Raw genomic sequence first — 23,205 nt, 5'->3', positions numbered from 1 at the left:
TCCTAACACTCTGGAGGTGGAAGCAGGCTGATGTCTGTGAGTTCAAGATTAGCCTGGTCTGCAGAGGGAGTTCCTGGGAAATCCTATAGAGGATTTCTGAGAAATCCTGTCTCAGAAAAGAAAAAGAAAGTTGCGTAGTTCCCTAGGTTGAGAGTGGGAAAACAACAGAAACAAAAATCGTGGTTAAGGAGGGAGCAGTTAGTTCTGGCTCACATGATACAGTCCGTCATGGAAGGGAAATCACGAGCAGGTGCCCGCATCACAGCCACAGTCAGGAAACAGCAATGAAGGTGCCTTAGCGTTCAACTCACTTTCCCCATTTTATATAGTCTACAACTCCCTGCCCAAAAGTAGCCCCACCTATAATCAAGACAGGTCTCCCTATCCCGACTAATATAATCAGTATAATCCCCCAACCTCCACAAGCAAGCCCAGGGGCCCATCTCCCCGATGGCTCGAAATTCTGTCAAATTGACCATTAACATTATGACACATATCGTTTTGAGAACTCGAAACTCTTATTCTTGGTGCCTTCAGTTTCAACTTTTCAAACACATAGAATGCGTGAGATGTTGAGAGTCAATAGGAGTCATAATTTATTACCATGAAAGCCAGCCGCAAGCCTAGGGATCCCTGGGACAGAACCAGGAGAGGGTGACTGGTTGCGTCTGGATCCGGACAGGCAGGCAGACCCGCAACAATTCCTTACTCATCTCCACCTCAGTCTCTAGATATTTTTGGTGCCTCCTCATCTTTTTCTCTTCTCTCCCTTCCTCTCTCTCTCTCTCTCTCAAATTGGGGGTGCACATATGTGTGCATCCATGTTTGCATGACAGAGGACATGCATGCATGAACACTAAAAGCCCAAGATTGATGTCAGATGTCTAATTTTCCAATGTACTCTTTGAGACAGACCGTCTCAATCGATCCCAGAGCTCACCCACTTGGCTCGTTTTGCTAGCCAGCTGCCTCCAGGGATCCTTGTCCTATTTTCCGAGGCTACCATGGCTTAAGTTCAATTTTTTTCATTGGAGGGTAAGACTATGCTCAGTATTAAATTAAGGATAGAGAACAGTTAAGTATTTACTGAATGACTGTCATAACTAGTTTTACTCCAAATGTGTGCCCATATTTTACCATCTGTAGAAATGAGAGATGTAAACACAATCCAATATTTTATTCTGATGGCTCTAATATGGTAGCATTTGCGATGTTTGTAAACATCACAGGAACAGGCACAGGAGTCAGGATTTATGCTCAGAATTGTGTGAATCATGCCCATGGATTCCAGATTTGTTGCTCTACAGCAGAGGCATGGAGGGAAGGGATTTCTAAGATAGGTTGCCTGAGATGTGCGGGTAGCCTCGGTTTTGTGTGGTACATTCTCTGGAACGCTGTGTGGAAATGAGTGACTTCCTATGAATAAGTAAGACCTTTTGTAAAAGTCACATGTATGTGGGGGAAGCTTGACACATAATGTCAGTGGTGTATCTCACCCAAACATCCACTCGAATTCCAGAGAAATATCTTCACTCAAAGTCACAGAGAGAAACTGATGGGTCCCAAGGACGACACGTGCCACACCTAAATGCATTGCGGGTGTAGACGGCTGTGGTTTCCTAGGCTACCTCGGATTTCAAGCACAGTCACAGTACCTCCATGCTTAGACCAAATCAACCTGGCTGCTCTCTGGGTCTCTCTCCTCTGGATCTACATTGCATTGATGCCTCTGTTTCTCTAGCCCTGGCATGGTGCCTTTCCTGGGCTCTCCTTGGAGTGCTGGAAGTATTGGTGCCTCTTGGAACCAGCTAGCTGTTGGTTCTGCTTTCTAGAGTCTTTGGACTCCACCCCCTTTTCTCAGAGGTTTGCATTCCCCGGGGACTTTCTACCAGCAAGCTTGCCCCTGCACCTGAGTGGGAGGAGGAAACTTCATTATTGAAGAATCCTTTTTAGCATCGACTCTTCTCTTTCCTGCAATGAATATACTTTCTCCAGTTAATTTCCCTGCCTCGTTAAACTCAAAGGCAGCCTCACCAGTAGAAACCTAAAGTCTTTAGATCCTTCCCTAAGCTATGTTGTCTCCATCTTTACGGCTCCCAACCTGAAAGTTCAAGAATATGTTCACGAGACACTGTCTCTCAGTTTCTCTAGCCAGACATTCCAGATTGAGAAAGACTCCTCACAGGTACCTCCCCAACTCCAAAGGCTTCCTTTCTACCACAGTTGTATTTAGTGGTATTTGGTGACTGTGCCTAACAGTAAGCAGTAAAAATGCAGGTTACAGAATTTAAACTCTAGCCACACCACACAGCTGGAGCTCTGTTTTACCATCAACCTACCGGACCACTGCGACCTTTACTTTCCTCACCTGTCAAATGGGGATAATAATGCCAATGTAAAGAGAATAGTGGGGTGGTTTTTTTTTTGTTTTGTTTTGTTTTGTTTTTTGTTTTCTTTTGGGTTTTTTCCCCTGAGACAAGGTTTCTCTGTGTAGCCCTGGCTATCCTGGAACTCACTCTGTAGACCAGGCTGGCCTCAAATTCAGAAATCCGCCTGCCTCTGCCTCCCAAGTGCTGGGATTAAAGGTGTGCGACACCACCGCCTGGCTAAGAGAATGGTGTTGCTGAGTGATAGCTTTCACTGAAAGAATGAACCAATGGAAGACATGTCCAAGGACCTTCTTTTGCTTCGGATGGATTTTCATGAGGCCCGCCATCTTAGACTCAACAAAAATATCAATTTATTAACTCAGGAGCTTGGGTTTCTACTGAGGAAGGACCACTGAGTCTTTCCCCACCTTCTCTCTGGCCAGGCAGATAGGTGTCTTAACCTACTAAGGCCCGGAACTGTCCCACCTTCCCTGGTGATAGGCTTTTTCTCTCCCTGGGTGATGCAGATATAGACCAGAGTAGAGCAGATTAGGAGGAGACAAAGGCAGGTTTGTTAGGTCGCAGCTCTCGGGTGGAGGTCAGTGAAGTCATACGTCTAGGCTAAAGCAAGGGAGTTTTATAGAGCTTAGGCAAGGAGTGAGGCCTTGCCAGCCAGGAGCTGGAATTGTGTCCATAACATGGACAAAAACTGAACCCTGGGCAGACACACATGGGTGGGTTGCCAGAAATGTGGAAGTAAGGAATGATGACAGGTTAGCCCAGAATTTTCTCCAAGCCAAGTGGACGGGAAGTTTTCTCTGTGCAAGTGAGGTTGCGGGGAGGAGGGCAGACAGGGTTTCCCAGCTTGTGTGGGACAAGCAGAGGTTCTAGCCTAACTTCTTAATACATCTTCTGGTGACCCCATTATCTCTGGGGTCTGGCTTCTACCCCCAAGGCACCATTAAGCTGAAGGATACTTCATTCCAACCATTCCTACTATCCTGGGCTGGTAGAGCACTCGTGGCTTTCCCGTGTCCCAGTGCCTTCTCTTACTGCCTCATTCCTGTTGCTGGGATAGGATACTCTGACAAATGCAACGTGGGGGAGAAAGGGCTTAGTTTTGCCCACAGTTCGAGATACAGTCCACTGTGGTGAGGAAGTCAAGTCTGCAGGACCTTGATGAAACTATCTCATCATACCCACAGTACGGAAACAGAGTGGGGTGGGGAATGCAGACATTTTTACATTGTCCAGGAAGAATGGCCCCACCCACAATTAAATTAGTTTTCCCACATCAATTATCATAAAAAAACGATATTTCCCGTATGCATGGCCAGAGTCCTATCTCCCTGATGGTTCTAGATCATGTATACGTGACAGTGGGAACCAGCCATCATGCTTACCCCATGGTCTCCTGCTCCACACCCTCAGAGCTGCTTCCTTGTCTCTACCAAGACACCGGAGATTGACTGACCTAGAACACATAGCAATTGCTCAATCTCTAGAGACTAGAGAAATGATGATATTACTGACAAAAATATGGTTTCAAGTCTGTATTAACTTCTAATATGTCATAGCTTCTCAACGGTTAATAGGGAGAAAGTAAATGAAAAAACTGAATGGAACTAAGCAAAATTCAAAATGACTCTCTGCTTTTTTTTTCTTTTGGTTTTTTCAAGACAAGGTTTCTCTGTGTAGCTCTGGCTGTCCTGGAACTCACTCTTGTAGATCAGGCTGGCCTCGAACTCACAATTCTGCCTGCCTCTGCCTCCCAAGGCATTAAAGGTGTGTGCCACCACTGCCCTGCTCTATACCAACTTCTGAAAATCATAAAATAAATCAGAATCCTCACATGGACATTACTATCACTCGGACTCCATGATTACATAACTTAAGCTACCTACATTCTTTTACACAGCTATACCTTTATAGTTTCAAGATTGGACATGCTTTGATATCTGAAATGTTATTGTGTTACCTTTAAAAGTAGAGAGTCGCCGGGCCGGGCCCTGGTGGTGCAGGTCTTTAATCCCAGCACTTGGGAGGCAGAGGCAGGTGGATTTCTGAATTTGAGGCCAGCCTGGTCTACCCAGAGTGAGTTCCAGGACAGCCAAGGCTATACAGAGAAACCCTGTATCAACCACCACCCCCCCAAAAGAAGTTGGTATAGACTTACCAACTCTCACTCTCCGCCACCACTGAAAACTGTTGCTCCTCATACACATGGGGGGGCCCATGGCTCCAGTCGCATGCATATATAGCCCTTGGTCCTGTGAAGGCTTGAAAGATGCCCCAGCGTGGGGGAATGTGAGGGTGGGGAGGTGAGAGTGGATGGTTGGTGGAGGCACACCCTCATAGAAGCAGAAGGAGGGGAAATGGGAAATAGAGGGTTTCTGGGGATCAGATCAGGAAAGGGGATAACATTTGAAATGTAAATAAATAAAATATCCAATAAAAATTCCAAAACAAAAACAGAAAAACTGTTATTCCTCTCTCTGTGTCTCTTGAATAATCCCACATGGTTGGCGGTGAAGTCTCCTGAGACATGTTCCTCCTTTGAGAGCGATGCTTTTCTTTGGCTGTTTGCAATCCCCTTGACAAAACGTGTTCCCTTTCAGCCTCACTGTCAGGAATGAGGAAAGAGGAGACTCTTCCGGGAGACCCCCGCATACCACCAAAATGGAGAGCATCCAGGTCCTAGAGGAATGGTGAGTGTCAGGGTGGGGAGAGTCGTGCCTGTGTTTAAGTGCCACCTGTGTCCACCCAGTGCCCAAACACCATCCCTTTGTGGTCCTCTCGCAAATGGTTCTGTGAGAGGAGAAGCAACTTAGCCTGAAAGGTCTCCTCTGTGGCTACAGTGACCTTCTACTAGGTTTCCAGGCTGGTACATTGTCTAAGTTGGTCTTTCTCTCTTAGTAAAATAAAGATTATTGCAGGAACCATCACAGAAAAGCCTTAGTTTTACTTTTGTTGGCTGAACATACCTCTCATGCATTGATCTTTTCTTGCCTGTATGCAGGTCTTTGTACCGTGTTCATGCTATTCAGGTACCTGGGTCCTCTGGAAGAGCAGCCTGTGTGTGTATTCTTAACCACTGGGCTATTCCTCCAGCCCCACCAGAAGTATTTTTAAATGTGCCTTTATTTCATAAGAGGAGAATCTGGACATCACATATACACACATATGTGCACATGATACAAATACACACACATAGGCGTGAAAGTACACACAATCACAAGTCCATACACCCTAGATGGCAAAAATCAGCCAATAAAAACACCAAGCTAGCCAGCTCCTGGTTTTGTTACCATCAGAACAGACTTCATCTAAGTCTTTCTAAAATGAGAAGTTTGAAAGCAATTTCAGATCAAGCCAGGCGGAATAGCAAAACCCTGACCAGTAGAGGGCAGCAGATGACTGCACATTTCATATCCTCAGCCGCTCCCTCCGCCAGCCCGGACAGGTGATGTCCTAATGGCTTCTTTCTGTCTCTGCAGCCAAAACCCCACTGCCGATGAGGTCTTGTCCTGGTCTCAAAATTTTGACAAGATGATGAAGGCTCCTGCAGGAAGAAACCTTTTCCGAGAGTTCCTCCGAACGGAATACAGCGAAGAGAACCTCCTCTTCTGGCTAGCCTGTGAAGACTTAAAGAAAGAGCAGAACAAAAAGGCCATTGAAGAAAAGGCCAGGATGATCTATGAGGATTACATTTCTATCCTGTCCCCGAAAGAGGTAAGGGTCCGCGGGGCACTTCCTTTCAGAGTCCCCCTGGCCACGTTAAAGGCCGGGTCTCCCCACTGTGCTCTGATCCTTTATCTCTGGCTACATGGTGTGTGACAGGTACTTCCTCTCCATAACTAGTTCCGTGCAGAAGTGAGTAAATTACTGTGTTTTAAGGTGGGTGATGCTTTTCAAAACAAGATGCTGAGGCCGTGTGCCCGAGAATCACCTGAGTCATTTATTTGTCTGAATCGTAAATCTTTGAAGCCTACCCAGGAATTCTTTGCTTTTTTCTACTTGTGTGTGTGTGTGTGTGTGTGTGTGTGTGTGTGTGTGTACATGCCTATTGGTGCACGCTCATTCAGAATCATGCTCAATCCCCTTTCACCTTATTCATGGAGACAGAGTCTTGCAATCCAACCTAGAGCTCCCCAGCCTGCTTACTCTGGGGATTTCCTGTCTCCTACTTTCAGGGCTAGCATCACAGGGGCCATCACACCCACCAAACATTTCTTTATTATTATTATTATTATTATTATTGTCATTATTATCATTATCATTATTATTAACTATTATTTAAACCTTTTTTACAGTTATTATTATCATTATTATCATTATTATTATTAACTATTATTTAATCCTTTTTTACAGTTATCATTATTATCATATTTATTATTATTAACTATTATTTAATCCTTTTTTAAAGTCCTCATCCCTCTCCTAGTCTGCCCCCTGAATGATCCCCATCCCATACCTCTTCCTCCCTCCCCTCCCCCCAGCCATGTCCAAGAAGATGTCCCCAATCCCCTACCCCCTCCCCACCAGGCCTCCCCACTTCTTGGAACCTCAAGTCTCTCGAGGGTTCAGAGCATCTTCTCTCACTGAGGCCAGATTAGGCAGTCCTCTGCTGTAGATGTGTTGGGGGCCTTTAGCAGCTGGTGTATGCTGCCTTGTTGGTGGCTTAGTGTCTGAGAGATCTTGGGGGTCCAGGTCAATTGAGGCTCCTGGTCTTCCCATGAGGCCACCCTCCTCCTCAGCTTCTTCCAGCTTTTCCTCAGTTCAACCACAGGGGTCCCCAGCGTCCATCCATTGGTAGGGTGCTAGTATCTGCATCTGACTCTTTCAGCTGCCTGTTGGGCCTCTCGGAGGGCAGCCATGTTAGGCTCCTGTCTACAATCACAGCACAGCATCAGTAACAGTGTCAGGCCCTGGGACCTCCCATTGAGCTGGATCCTGATTAGGGTGTCACTGGACCTCTTTTCTCTCGAGTTCTCCATTTTTTTTTCCCTACAGTTTTCTTCAGACAGGAACAATTCTGAGTCAGAGTTTTTGACTGTGGGATGGTAATCCCATCCATCACTTGATGCCCTGTCTTTCTGCTGGAGATGGACTCTACAAGTTCCCTCTCCTCACTGTCCTGAGCACCTCTTATCTCCCAGGTCTCTGGTACATTCCAGACACACACACACACACACACACACACACACACACCGCTCCTCGCCTCCCCCTTCCTGAGGTTGCCTGTTTCCATTCCTTCTGCTGGCCCTTAGGGCTTCAGTCCTGTCCCCCCCCCATACCTGATCATATTTCTCCCTTCCCCTTCCTGTTCCCTCTCCCACCCAGGTCCTTCTTTCCCTCTGTGCCCCACCCCTCCCATTTCCCCACCCCCCAACCCCCACTCCCGACCCCCCACCCCCGCCACCGCTACCCCTGTGATTGCTTTCTTCTCCCTTTCTTTCTATCAATTTCTGGGAATGGAATCCAAACTCTAGTTTTCTCAAATTGCTTTGCAAGGCAATTGCTTTAACTACTAAGCCTCCCCGACACCGCACCCCCACCAAGTACTGCCTAATCTGGACCTTTGGAATCTGAGCCCAGGACTCTGTGCTTTTACCTAGCTGTTGGCATAAATGCTAGTTTGAAAATAATTCTTGGGGTAGCAACTCAAAACAAACAAAAAATAAAATCCCATGCCATCCACGTTGATTCTCAGGCTGGGATTTTTTTCCCCCAATATTGAAAGTTCCCCTTCCTGCCTTTCTTTACCGCAGACTCTTGGATAGAGATGGAGAAGAGAAATTATTTTCCTTCCTGCACACGTTCTAAGATGTGCTAGCCTGTTTCCCTGGTTATCCATAGGAACTTCTAGCAATCATATTGAATCTGTAAACGTCAATTTGCTCTTGAGAAATGTTCCTATCAAGAGGTTAGAATAATGTGCTGACCCAGTTCCCTGGGTCTTAGGTGTTAGAGTCCAGGTGTGCTTACTAACCTCGAGAAAACACAGGGGCTTCAAGAAGGCTTTTCCTTCTCCTACTACCCTGCCTTGCCTTTTCTGTCTGAGACACTCACCTGCACATGTCTGGACCTGGTATTTTCTCCTCCCAGAGTTTAGTTTCTTGAGCATTACCTGGCTGCTGAAGAACCCTAGAAGAAGACTGTGGGCATCAGTGCTCTGAAAGCTCTCCTCCATGGTGCCATTCTCTCTACCCACGCTCCTTCTTTAAGACATGTAAAATGTAGATTCTTCCCCACTCCCTAAATTGTGACTGTGACCAACTGTTTCACTTCTAATGAATCCTTCCTAAATCACCTCCATTTTCATATTGAAGTGCTACCAGTGTTTCAGAATCCTCCAGCAGCATTTTCTCTGCTAATTGATGAACCTTCTTCTGTCCAAGTTGTTTCTCTGTTGATGTGATAAAACACTGGGCAGAAGCAACCAGTGAGAGGAAAGAGTAAATATTTCATTTCCCAAAAGACCAATAAAAAAGGCATTATTGTTGCAGGGTACCGAATGCTGGACTGTCTTGTGGTTTACCTTGGTACTTTGTTGGTGTTAATTTTAAAAAATATTTTGTTGGGTTTCGATCCATGTAGTTATCAAAGTAATTTTTATTTAAATATTTATTTATTTATTTATTATATGTAAGTACACTGTAGCTGTCTTCAGACACTCCAGGAGAGAGCTCCAGATCTCATTACAGATGGTTGTGAGCTACCATGTTGTTGCTGGGATTTGAACTCAAGACCTTTAGAAGAATAGTCAGTGCTCTTAACCACTGAGCCATCTCTCCATCCCCCTATCAAACTGATTTTATTGGTCCTAAGATGACTAACTTGACACCAGTTCCATGAATAACTAACCCACGAGCAACTGTCAGACTAGATCTCACTATGCCTCTAGGAAGAAAATAAATCCTCAGTTTCTTTCTCCACAGAAACAAAAAATTCTAAGTGTACAACTAAGAGGACTGTAGCAAAACGATGGGGGTGTGGTGTTTGGCAGAATGTCATGTGACAGTGGCATTTCAGAATGAGTCAGTTTAAACGCCAATGCTAAAAATTTTTAAAGATTTATTTATTTTATGTATATGAGCACACTGTAGCTGTCTTCAGACACGCCAGAAGAGGGCATCAGATCCCATTACCGATGGTTGTGAGCCACGATGAGTTTGGGTAGAAGTAGACAAAGATGTGTTTAAAGAAAATAAAAGGCGTAGGGAAAAGCTCCAGAGGCTTGATTATTTTGTAGTTGATGGTGACATCATATGGCATGAAAAGTGTAAACAGTTCATTTAGAAAACATGTTTCTTTAAAGAAGAAACAGCGTTTTTAGATTTATTATCTATACAGAGTTCTCCCTGCACATATGCCTGCGGACCAGAAGAGGGCACCAGATCTCATTAAATGATCTCACTAAGTGTGCGTGCAGGGAATTGGACTCTGGCAGAGAAACCAGTGCCCTTAACCTCTGAGCCATCTCTCCAGCCCCACAAAAAAAATTTTTTTACTGGTTATTTTATTTATTTCCATCTCAAACATTATCCCCCTTCCAGGTTTCCCCTCTGCAAACCCCCTATCCCATTCCCTCCCCCTGCTTCTATGAGGGTGCCCCACCCACCCACTCACTCCTGCCTCACTGCCCAAGCATCCTGCTATGCTGGGGCATCAAGCGTCCACAGGATGAAGGGACTCCCCTCCCATTGATGCTAGATAAGGCCATCCTCTGCTACATATGCAGCTGAAGCCATGGGTCCCTCCATGTGCACTCTTTGGTTGGTGGTTTAGTCTCTGGGAGTTCTAGTGGGGTCTGATTGGTTGATATTGCTGTTCTTCCTATAGGGTTGCAAACTTCTTCAGCTCCTTCAGTCCTTCCCCTAACTCCTCCTTTGAGGTCCCTGTGCTCAGTCCCATAATTGGCTGCGAGCATCCATAACCTGTACTGGTCAGGCTCTGGCAGAGCCTCTCAGAGGACAGCTATACCAGGCTCCTGTCAGCAGGTTCTTCTTGGCATCAGCAATTGTGTCCGGGTTTGGTGTCTGCATGTGGGATGGATGCCCAGGTGGGGCAGTCTCTGGATGGCCTTTCCTTTAGTCTCTGTTCCACTTTGTGCCTGTATTTCCTTTAGACAGGAGCAATTCTGGGTTAAAATTTTGGAGATGGGTGGGTGGCTCCATCCCTCAACTGGGGGACCATTCCTAATCTCTGGATATGGTCTCAACAGATCCTCCCTCCCCCTCTGTGGGGTATTTCAGCGAATGTCATCCCTGTTGGGTCCTAGGAACCTCTTGTATTCCTAGCATCTGGGATTTTCTAGTGACTACCCAACAGTTCCCATCCCCCATTGCTATACATCTCTGTTCAAGTGTCTTCCCCTCTGTACCTCTTCCCCATCTCCTCCCACACCTAATCCGGTCCCCTTTAACTCATGCTCCTCTCTTCTTCCCAGGCCCCTCCCTCCCTCCACCTCCCATGATTGTTTTGTTCCCCCTTCTAAGTAAGACCAAAGCATCCACACTTTGGTCTTCCTTCTTCTTGAGCTTCATATGGTCTGTGAATTGTGTCTTGGGTATTCTGAGCTTATCAGTGAGTTCATACTATGTGTGTTCTTTTGTGACTGGGTTATCTCACTTAGGATTATATTTTCTAGTTACATCCACTTGCCTGTGAATTTCATGAAGTCATTGTTTTTAATTGCTGAGTAGTATTCCATTGTGTAAATGTACCATATTTTCTGTATGCATCTCTCTATTGAGGGACATCTAGGTTATTTCCAGCTTCTGACTATTATAAATAAGGCTTCAATGAACATAATGGAAAATGTATCCTTGTTATATGTTGAAGAATCTTCTGGGTATATGCCCAGGAGTGCTATAGCTGGGTCCTATGTTAGTACTATGTCCAATTTTCTAAGAAATATCCAGTCTGATTTCCAGAGTAGTTTTACCAGCTTGTAATTTGACCAGCAATGGAGGAATGTTCCTCTTTCTCCATATCCTTGCCAGTATCTGCTATCACCTGAGTTTTTGATCTTAGCCATTCTGACTGGTGTGAGGTAGAATATCAGAGTCATTTTTATTTGCATTTCCCTAGTGACTAAAGATGTTGAACATTTCATTAGATGCTTCTAGGCCATACCAGATTCCTCAGTTGAGAATTCTGTTTGGCTTTGTAGCCCATTTTTTAATAGGGTTATTTGATTCTCAAGAGTCTAACTTCTTAAGTTCTTTGTATATATTGGATATTAGCCCTTTATTAGGGCTGGTAAAGATCTTTTCCCAGTCGTTGATGTTTTGTCCTGATAACAGTGTCCTTTGCCTTACAAAAGTTTTATGATTGTATGAGATCCCATTTGTCTATAGTTGATCTTAGAACCTGAGCCATTGGCGTTCTGCTCAGAAAATTTTCCCCTGTGCCGATGTGTTTGAGGCTCTTCCCCACTTTTTCTTCTATTAGATTCAGTGTATCTGGTTTTATGTGTAGGTCCTTAATCCACTTGGGTTTGAGCTTTGTACAAGGAGATAAGAATGGATCAATTTGCATTCTTCTACATGCTGACCACCACTTGAACCATCACCATTTGTTGAATATATTATCTTTTCCCCACAGGATGGTTTTGGCTTCTTTGTCAAATTATCAGGTGACCAGAGGCATGTGGGTTCATTTCTGGATCTTTGATTTTATTCCATTGATCTACCTGCCTGTCACTGTACCAATACCATGTAGTTTGTATCACTATTGCTCTGTAGTACAACTTGAGCTCAGGGATGGTGATTCCCCCAGAAGTTTTTTTTATTGTTGAGAATAGTTTTTGCTATCCTGGGTTTTTTATATTCCAGATGAATTTGAGAATTGCTCTTTCTATCTCTGTGAAGAGTTGAGTTGGAATTTTGATGGGTAGATAGTAGATTGCTTTTGGCATGCTGGCCATTTTTACTATGTTAATCCTGCCAATCCATGAGCATGGGAGATCTTTCCATCTTCTGAGGTCTTCTTCCATTTCTTTCTTTAGAGACTTTAAGTTCTTGTCATATGATCTTTCACTTGCTTGGTTAGAGTCACACCAAGATATTTTATATTATTTGTGATGGTGAACAGTTTCATTTCCCTAGTTTCTATCTCAGCCCATTTATCCTTTACGTAGAAGAAGGCTACTGATTTGAGTTAATTTTGTATCTAGCCACTTTGCTGAAGTTTTTTCATCAGCTGGAGGAGTTCTCTGGTAGAATTTTGGGGTCACTTAAGTATAATAGTATATCATCTGCAAATAGTGATATCTCGACTTCTTCCTTTTCAATTTTTTTAAGGATTTATTTATTCATTATATGTAAGTACACTGTAGCTGTCTTCAGACACACCAGAATAGGGCATCAGATCTCATTATGGATGGTTGTGAGCCACCATGTGGTTGCTGGGATTTGAACTCACGACCTTAGGAAGAGCAGTCAGTGCTCGTAACTGCTGAGCCATCTCTCCAGCTCCCCTTTCCAATTTGTATCCTTTTGACCTCCTTTAGTTGTCTAATTGCTCTGACTAGAACTTTGAGTACTATATTGAATAGATAGGGAGAGAATGGGAAGCCTTGTCTAGTGCCTGATTTTAGTTGGATTGCTTCAAATTTCTCTCCATCTAGTTTGATGCAGGTTTCCTATATATTGGTTTTATTATGTTTAGGTATGGGCCTTGAATTCCTGATCTTTCAACTTGAAGACTTTTAACATGAAGGGGTGTTATATTTTGTCAAATGCTTTTTCAGCATCTAATGAGATGATCGTGTGGTGTTCTTCTTTGAGTTTGTTTATATTGTGGATTACATTGATAGATTTCCATATATTGAACTATCCCTGCACCACTGGGATGAAGCCTACTTGATCATGGTGAATGATCATTTTGAAGTGTTCTTAGATTTAGTTTGCAATAATTTTACTGAGTATTTTTGCATTGATATTCATAAGGGAAATTGGTCTGTAGTTCTCATTGTTGGATCTTTGTGTAGTTTTGGTATCAGCATAACTGTGGCTTCATAGAATGAATTAGGTAGTATTCCTTATCTTTCTGTTTTGATTATTGTGTCAATGTTTTCTATGGTATCTTTTGCACCTGAGATGCTATCTTTTGTATTCTGTTGGTGATGTTTGCATCTATGATTCTTGATCTCTTTCCTAGGTTTTCTATCTTCATGGTTGTCTCCCTTTGTCATTTCTCTATTGTCTCTATTTCCATTTTTAGATACTGGAATGGTTTTGTTCCACCATTCCTTCACCTGTTTGGTTGTGTTTCCCTGTATTTCTTTAAGGGATTTATGTTTCCTCTTTAAGGGCTTCTACCTATTTACCTGTGTTCTCCTGTATTTCTTTAAGGGAGTTATTTATAGCCTTCTTTTTTGTTGTTGTTGTTTTGTCTTATTTTGTTTTTGTTTGGTTTGGTTTGGTTTGGTTTTTGAGACAGGGTTTCTCTGTATAACCCCGGCTGTCCTGGATCTCACTCTGTAGACCAGGCTGACCTTGAACTCAGAAATTCACCTGCCTCTGCCTCCCAAGTGCTGGGATTAAGGCATGCACCATTATGGCATGCATTGCTCAACTATTTATGTCCTTCGTAAAATCTGCTATCATCATCATGAGATGTGATTTTTAAATCAGAATCATGCTTTTCAGGTGTGTTGGGGTATCCAAGACTTGTGGTGGGAGAACTGGGTTCTGATGATGCCAAGTAGCCTTGGTTTCTGTTGCTTATGTCTTGTGCTTGCTTCTCCCCATCTGGTTATCTCTGGTGTTAGCTGAACTTGCTGTCTCTGACTGGAGCTTGTCCCTCCTTTGGGCCTGTGAGCTGGGTGTGTAATCAGTCCTGGGGGTCAAGTTTTCTCTGGGTGGGATTGGGGAGCTGAGGGCTATAACACAGGGTCAGCTCCAGGGCACAGAAGGAAACTGGAATGATTGCGTCCCCAGATGCACTATGGTTTCTTAGATAACTGGGCCCCAGGCGGGTCCCACTTGGGCCAGATATGGGGTGATAGTGGTGGTCTCACCTGTTAGCTTGGGTGTGTCAACACTCCTGGGGGGACAAGCTTTCTCTTGGCAGCATTGGAGTGTAGAGGGCTGTAGAACAGGGTCAGCTCTTGTGTGCAGATGAAAACCAGAAGCCAAAGCCAAAATTAAAGAGAGAATTCCCAACAAAGAAGGTGTAGTTCAGTTAAGAGATGGATAAGTGGCTGGAGAGATAGATGGCTCAGTGGTTAAGTGTACTGACTGCTTTTCCGAAGGTCCTAAGTTCAAATCCCAGTAACCACATGGTGGCTCACAATCATCCGTAATGAGATCTGATGCCCTCTTCTGGAGTGTCTGAAGACAGATACAGTGTACTTGCATACAATAAATAAATAAAATAAATAAATAGAATCTTAAACAAAGAGATGGATGAATTTTTCTGAGCTTCAGTTGGTTGGGTCATACTTAGGAAATTAATTGCTTCCATTCATTTATGGACAAATCTAGCACACTGTCCTTTGGGGTATCCCTCATTCTAACACATGTGTCTGTTGAGTTCAGGAACACGGTTAAAATTGGCTTCATTCTGAGATCACTGTAGACAGCACACAGTTCTCTGTGGAGGAGAAAGGAAGTCAGAATCAAGATGGCTGTCTGAACATGCTTACTCTAAGGTGTTTTGATGTAAACATGAAAGGCTGTGTATTCTAAGAGAGGCATCTGGACTGGAGAGATGGCTCAACAGTTAAGAGTACTGACTACTCTTCCAGAGGTCCTTCCAGAGTTCGATTCCCAGCAACCATATGGTGACTCACAACCATCTGTGCCATGTGTGCCTTCTTCTGGTGCATCTGCAGACAGAGACAGTGTATTCACATATATGAACTAAGTAAATTCTTAAACAAAAAGAGAGAGTCAGCTGTGGACCACTGCCCCCTGGTCACAGTTGAAAGTCAACACTCAGGGTAATTATTTTGTCTCCTATATGGTTTTTCTCTTATCCCTCTCCTTTTGCTGTGTTGGGAATGGAAGCCTCCTACACATGTAGATTTTTTTTTTCTGATGTGGCCTTTTAGGACAAAGCTTTCCTTGTAACCATGGGCTTAGTGCCATTTGTTCGTCCCTACTTTCCTTTCTAACATGTCCGGTGTCCCAGGGGAATGGCTCAGTAACAGAGGGTTACTGAATTTATTCCTGAATTTAATTTCCGTATACTTTTAAAGCTCCACTTCATTGATAATTTTAGTATATATTCTGAATTCCTAAAATTCTTTTATTAAAAAAAATTACACGTCATTACCCTGGTTTCTGTTTCGTATGTGCAGAGATCTTTTACAGATGTCTCCTAGATGCGTCCACTCAGGTAGGATATTAAGCCTACCTCTGTTTCTTCTTCCCTCTTCCATGGTGGTGCGTTCCATCCTTGACTTTGTGAGACCATTGAAATGTGAAGCTACTGAGTACCGCATATGGCCTGTGTACTGGTTTCGGTTGGAGAGCTCTGTTCTGTCTTCAGATTTGTGCCCCATTGTCAACAGAGTCACCTCTCACAATCGCAGGAAGGGGCTGGGGGTGAATTCACATTCTGATTCTTCTCTGACACTCTATAATATGTTGAGAAGATCAACGCACAGGAACCAAGATATCCCTAAACCAAATTTCTAGTTTCTTTCTTTTTCTTTTCTTTTTCCACATTGTTTAATTCAGCATTAGAACAAGGAGGGGGTGTGTGACTTAATCTATGAAATCTCTCTTTGATGTCATGATTACTTAACAGAGGTCTTTTTTTGTTTGAAAAAAACAAAAAACCCACATGGACCTCTCTGCTTCTGTTCCTTTTAGGTCAGCCTGGATTCTCGAGTTAGAGAGGTGATCAACAAGAATCTGCTGGATCCCAGCCCTCACATGTACGAAGATGCCCAGCTTCAGATCTACACCCTAATGCACAGAGATTCTTTTCCAAGATTCTTGAACTCGCAGATCTATAAAGCTTTTGTGGAAAGTACCACCAGCTGTACTTCTGAATCCTAATTTTCATTTGAAAGGCCAAAAAAAAAATCATTTCAGAGGGCTGGGATGGGAAATAAAAGTAATTAAATTACATCAGAAATTGAGTTCCTGAGAAACTACAGGTTGGCTGCTGGGGAAAGACAATGGGGAAGGTCTCTTGTCTCCATTTTTATCAAGGTTATCCATGATTCTGTTGGGGGGGAAAGCTTATATGAGACAATGAATTGCCAAATTAAGTTTGTTTCATTCAATATTTGCTCTACTTGCAAGCAAACTGTGTTCCTAGTCCTCTGAACAGTCCCCTAGTGCATTTCTAGAGACCGCATGTGCAAAGCAAACCTGCTTCGTCTGCCCTTCCCTTGTACTATTAAATCAGTAGCATACCTTGTATCTGCATTTAAAGACTTTTGTGCAATATGGTCTCTTAGAAACAATTGCCAATGAATTGGCTGTGGTTTGCATTTTTTAAAGCATAATCTGATACGCACAAAGGCTATTTTAAACATGTAACAGTGATATCTAACCATGCTACATACTGTGTTTAGTACACGGACTCTGAAGCCAATATTTCTGTACGTGTTAAAAAAAAAAGTAGCTGTTGAAGGATCTTAATGTGTGAGCCCTCTGGTTGTTGACTGCCCAAATTCTGGCATTTTTGTTATAGAAGAGTTTACTATATTTAAAAAAAAAAGAAGAAGAAAAGGAAAAAAAGAAAAGAAAGAAGGAAAGAAGAGAAAGAGAGAAAACAAAAATAATTAACAATGATAAGAAAAAATTTAAAAAGCACAAAACAATCTGCAGATGTCCTGTCTTGTTGAAAATTCCAAGAGTGATACTGTTTTTAGGTCTAAAAGAAGAAAGGAGTCTACATATATATGAAATGTCCAGTACGATAATTGATTTATTAAAGAATGGTTCCTCAGTTCTAAAAGAGTTATGCAAACCCATGAATGTCAGAGGTGAACAATAATGAACTGGATAATCCAGTTTCGGAATATAAAGGGAAAGATACAGTAGAGGAGTTGCCCACCTGTAGCCTTGTAAAAAACATCTTGAGGAATCGCAACTGGCATGTGGCGTGTTCACCTCGGACACAATCCAGTGAAAAGCTCAAGTTTCTCCTAAGTAACATTTTACAAAGGATTATAAAGAAGAAAACTTTCAATGTCAGAACTAAACTGTTTTCACACTGTCTCTCAAGATTTATTTTAGCATTCTTAAAAACAAACTCTTGACCCTCATCTATAATTCAAAGGCAGTACAGTGCTCCAACCTTTTAGCTGCCAATATTATTTTTTTATAATTACAGTAACTCTTTACATGAGATGCTCACCTGAATGTGGCATGTATTTCTGACCTTCAGAACAGTATCGTCTTGTGCACAAAACCAAAATTGCAATCAATGTCATATTTATATCAAGGTCTTACCTTTCAATATCAAAATCCCCTGAAGACTATTTTTTTAATCTTAAACTCAATGAATATATGTTGAGTAACCTTAAAAACATGAAAGATTTAAAAAAGATTTATATCCACTAAGAATACAGGCCTTATATTAAGGATGATATTAAAATTATAGGTTTTATTTGTCATTTTTAACTACCTCTCATTTTTTTAATTTATTAAACATATTTTTTTAAAGTACAAGTTTGGAGTTTTCTTTTTAACTTTATTTTACTTGAAAGGGTTGACATCATGTTTCTTTTTCCATAAATTTAAAACATTTCAAGAATTGTTTTTTAAGTGAATATGATTTTCTAATTTATATAGAATTCAGGAGCTATGATTCAAAGGGCTATTACATATTCCCTATGCAAATATTTTAACTGTTGCAGTGTTTGACAAAATGGGATTTAAAACAAAATAATTTGCAGAGTGGAAAAACAAAATGTTGTGTTTACACTGGCGCTGCTGACTGTCCTGCCGTGGTCAGCACTTTTAAATACATTATTTATGAAAACATAGCTAAGATGCAAGATAGAAGATATTTATAGTAGTCATCTTTTAACAAATGCCTGTGGATTTTTTTTTCCTGAAAGTGTTAGTGTGTTTAAGATACACTTTGCTCATGTCACCTAGATATTTACTATTTGAATAGTTTTGGTAGTCTGTTGAGAAAAAAGATAGTTATGAAGATGTTTACAAAAAAAATCCTATTTTTTCCTAAAGAGTCAAGAAAACATAAAAGCATCATTGCTTCTATTGTGAAATCCCACCGTTCTGAATGATTTGATTCTTTTTCTTGATTAGTGTTTATTATGCTAATATGATGTATACATATATATAGTATACCATCATCTTTGTTTTTGTTTGAGGCACAATGAATTGGTGCACATGACCAGGAGATATGTAATATACTACCATGCCTTGCATGCATGAATGTTTTCGATGTAGACTTTATTATATTCCTGTTACCGTGGTTGTTAGTGACTTACTGTCACAGGTGATCTTTACAATATGCTCTGGACTATGGGCAAGCTGTCTGCTTGACAATGCATTTCACATTTTACCAAATGTAAGAGGTAAGGGCCTTCAGAGAGTCCTCATCTCTAACCTAGGCATTTGCGGTGTTTGATTTCAGTGTTACTGTGTCTTTGGAACCTGGGTACGACGCTCCACTGAGGAGGCTCCAGAGGCGATTTGCACAGTCCCCGTCCTTACCTTAGCCATGCTGTGTGAGCAGCTCTGAGCCACCTTCGTGTTTCAGGGGGATGGTTTCTTATTTCACTTCAGAATGTTTCAAGTTTTAAAGAATGTGTCTGTGGACTTGTGACTATTGCTGGTCTTTAAAGTGTGGTGTGCTTTCGTCTGTTTAAGTCACAGAGCTATAATAAACAAACAAAAGCCCTCAACTGGTGTCTCTGCCACCGTTTCAAGAGCACAATGTTTGCTTTAGTCAAGTTTGATTTAATTCCTAGTGAGAAAAATCGCTCCCTGGGGAGATCCTAGCACTTTAAATGAAGCACCTTACATTTGTGATTGCCAAGATAACTTTGTATATTGTTAGAATCTGCTAATGCACATACAAGAGGTCAATGCACTTTCTATAGTACCTGTCTATGGGCATATCTATTGTGGAATGAAAAGGAGATTGTGTAGGTGATGTATATAGAGGTGACTCAAAGACAGATGTCTTCATAGGTGGATCTCATGCATAGAAATCCTAATGATGGAGGGGTGACTCTTCCCTTTCTGGCTTATTATGATTTCATCCAAAGTTAGCGCGGATGCTCTGAGGGCGTGACAAGGCTCATATGAATGTAGGCAGATCAGGATTTCGATCCTGAAGTTATAAATGTAAAAGTCAAAATTATAATAGGGCCTTTAAAACATTCTTACAATATTTATATATGACCAGTTCTAAGAGTATGTCACTGTGCCTAGAACGTATATTAGCACCCTTCAACGTCTCCTAGTATAAAAGAATGTGCTATATTTATTTGATAGTTCAGTGTCAAAGGACTACAGAAATAGAAAAAGGCTTATCTGTTGAAAGCAAATACACGTCTCTCCCTATTGTGCTAATTTAATACTTGAATCTTAATTTAAGTTTATTCTTTTATTCTAGAATTTTTTAATAGTCTCAGAAAAAGTCACATTGTAATTGTGGAAACTACACTTGCAACAAATAAAAAATTTCAGGTGCTTTGGTGAAGGTTTTTAAATGGAAGGAATGAAAATAAAGCATAGAAAAAATGAGATTTTTAGATAACCATCAATTTGTTTTTAAACAGGCATAGAACCCGACATAACATGGAGTTTTGAATACTTTCAGCTTTTATACATTGACATATTATTTTGAAATAGGAAATATGGTCAAAAGACTGGGTTACATATCTATTTAAATTGGCAGTTAATGACCAAGCTCCAAAATAACTATTTTTAAATCTGTTTGAGTATTCTTCCATTCTTAAATTCCTGATCAACATAAAATGTACTCCCTTGAAAGGAGCCTACCATGTGTAATAATCTTAGTAATCCCTCACTTGGGATTTACCACTAAATATTTACCACTAAAACCTACCAACCCTTCCTTCTGAAGATTATAATATCATTATAATATCATTACAAAACACACAGTACATGGAGGAGCACTGGCTTTGGTTTCTGTTGATACTAAAAAAATATAACTCTTACAGATGTAGTTCTAAGTAGCCCTAAGGGACATGTTTTCTTTTCCACTGGTTGAAGAGAATATACCAGACTGTCACTGTGTAGAAAACACCGGGAGATGGGGTGTTTGCCTTAGTTGGGCAAATGGGATTGGGGACTCGTTTGACTCTCAGAGGAAAGCTCCAAGTTGAGAAACAGCAGTGATCTAAAGCACTCATGATGAAAACCACACGTACTATTTTAACGTCGTGAATCCAATTCCCTCCTCACGTCTTACATCAAGTGTTTTCTGTTGCAAATTTTTCCGTGGATCCGTGCCTTTGTCACAGCACTTCAGCTTCTTAAACGGCTAGCAATATGTGGGTTTTGAACTGATGATTAAACAAACTAAGGTTTGGGCACATTTCCTTTTGAAATGACAGAGCTGATTTTGAGTTGTATTTATATCTGGAGATGGTAGAGAAAGTCATGTAACCTTTCTGAATCTGTTTCTTCTTCGTCCGAGAATGAAAAATATTGATTATGGGATGTTGATGGGAGCAATAATGTTGCATATAATAATTGATCAGAGTTCTTCAGCCCAGTAATAATAATCACATTTTTAGGAAGGTCTGTAGTTGGTGTCATTTCAGTGCACTCCCTCCCCATGTTTCCCTGAAAAGTTTAGGTTAGCACACAAAGAAGGTTTCACCATGACATTTTTCACTTGTTATATCTTGTTCTCATTTGTTCCCCACTGCCTTTCCCTGGGCCTTCTACTTTCTTTGCTTATTTTTTTAAACATACTTGAAATTTAAAAATAAGCACAGATATACACAAACACCGGCACACACATACACATGCACACGGAACACACACGGAGACACATATACACACAGACACACAGACATATGCCCCACACACAAATACACACATGCACAGACACATACACACACACACACACACACACACACACACACATACACACACATAAAGATATAGACACAGGAAATTAAATCACCATCCCCGCGAATTGGAATACTATAAAGTCAATTTAGTTACCAATATGCCAAGTATGCCAGTGGGTGACAGAGCTAAAAGCAATTTCATAAAGCATGACTGGGAAATAATCCCTTCAATATTAGTGTGGCTTTGTCGATTCTATCATGTAACTGTGGCTAGAAAGATGAATACAAGGAGCTAAGTGTTCATTAACATTTTCACCAAATTTTAGAATATTTTCAGCTTTATGGAAAAATTACAAAGGCAGTATTGAATGCCCTTGTGTGTTCTATATGTCGGGGAAGCAATTTTCCCAATTAATAAGTAAAAATGACCCATTGAGTCTGTACACCACTCCATCATCATCCTGTCGGTTCGCCTCTTCTCTCTGTCATTCCCATCCATGGCCTCTCGTTCCCTCTCTGTGTGTTACTTTCAGCTATGATTCTCTATAAATGATCTTGTTTTTTTTTTCAAAACCTTGACAGTTTTGAGTGGAAATGACATCTATTGTGTAGAGCACCACTCTGCAGTGTGGGATTTGTCAAGACTTCTCATGTTAAGATGAGTGGTGTTTTTTTGTTTGTTTGTTTCTGGAAGCAGTAATGTTATTCTGTTCTTTCTATCATAAAGACTTGTTTTTATCTTATGTGATTGTTTGGTCTGCATGTATGTATGTGATCACATGTGTGAAGCCCCTGAGGCCAGAAGAGTCCTCTGGAATTGGAGCTACAGATGGTCTTAAGTCTCCATATGGGTTCTGGGAATTGAATCAGGGTCTTCAGTAAGAGCAGCAAGAGGTCTTAACCATTGAGCCACCCGTCCAGCCCCGAATAGCCAACCTTATTGCATGATATCTCAAAGGCACATGTCACCAGGGTAAGTACTCTTGCTTTGGGCTCCTCCATCCTAGTGCTAGTGATGTTCACACTGTCATCTGATTTAATCATTGCCTGTTGGGTACACCCTCTCTGCTGTCCAGTGATCCCCATGCAAAGAGGGTGTCTTAGAGGAAAATAGATCCTGCCTTTACACTGAGCAAGAAAAACAACCGACCAACCACAAAAAAAAAAAAAAACAAAAAACAAAAAACAAAAAAACAACCAACCAACCAACCAACAACTCCAGTCAACTTCCTAGCATAAATACTAGGTTCCATTAAAGGGTCACTAATGAATACTATAAAGAAAATGCAATGGATTAGGAAGTGAAATAAGTCCAAAGCAGTGTGAGTTTGGATATCTACTTAATAAAAGTGCAACTGTTCCCTCTTCCCTCCCTGAAACACCCTGCGTACTTATCTAGATCCTGCACACATGCTGGATTTGAAGATTTTAGTCTCGTTAACTGTAGCAAGAGGTTATTTATTACTCGTGTTTAATGCCTTCCTATATGCCACCCACTGGGCAATGTGTACAATGCTGGCGTGTAGAAGACTTGATGTTGTTCCTCAAGCTTTAACCTGTTTGTCATAGTGTTTCTTGTGTGTGATTTTAAAGAGTTTGCAAAATGCTAAAAGTATTTTAATGGATTCAACTCTGTGAAATACATCATTTTGAACATGTACAATTTCTTACCTCCATGCTCATTCTATTTAGTGATCTATTTCCATATTTTGTATTCCACCAATATATTTATTAGTGGACCACAAAAAGGTTCCGAGTACATCAATACAAGAGTAGCCCTGCTTGGCTATTTTGTAATACCGAAATACCTGTGGGTACTTATAGTTGAATAGATAC

General features: G+C 41.6%; 1 protein-coding gene across 1 annotated transcript in view; it reads left to right on the top strand.

The window, feature by feature from the left end:
- The window catches only part of Rgs17 (regulator of G protein signaling 17), a 32,593-nt gene extending 16,203 nt beyond the window's left edge, over window positions 1-16,390 (top strand). Inside the window, exons 2-4 of the mRNA XM_052169772.1 lie at window positions 4,988-5,077; window positions 5,867-6,101; window positions 16,202-16,390. Coding sequence (XP_052025732.1) covers window positions 4,988-5,077; window positions 5,867-6,101; window positions 16,202-16,390 — 514 coding nt within the window. The remainder of the gene's footprint in view (window positions 1-4,987; window positions 5,078-5,866; window positions 6,102-16,201) is intronic.
- Window positions 16,391-23,205: the final 6,815 nt, after the last annotated feature.

The sequence above is a fragment of the Apodemus sylvaticus genome, chromosome 23 (assembly GCF_947179515.1).
Source record: "Apodemus sylvaticus chromosome 23, mApoSyl1.1, whole genome shotgun sequence".
Classification (NCBI taxonomy): domain Eukaryota; kingdom Metazoa; phylum Chordata; class Mammalia; order Rodentia; family Muridae; genus Apodemus; species Apodemus sylvaticus.
Note: the sequence above shows the minus strand (reverse complement) of the source record. Positions and strands in the feature narration are given on the sequence as shown.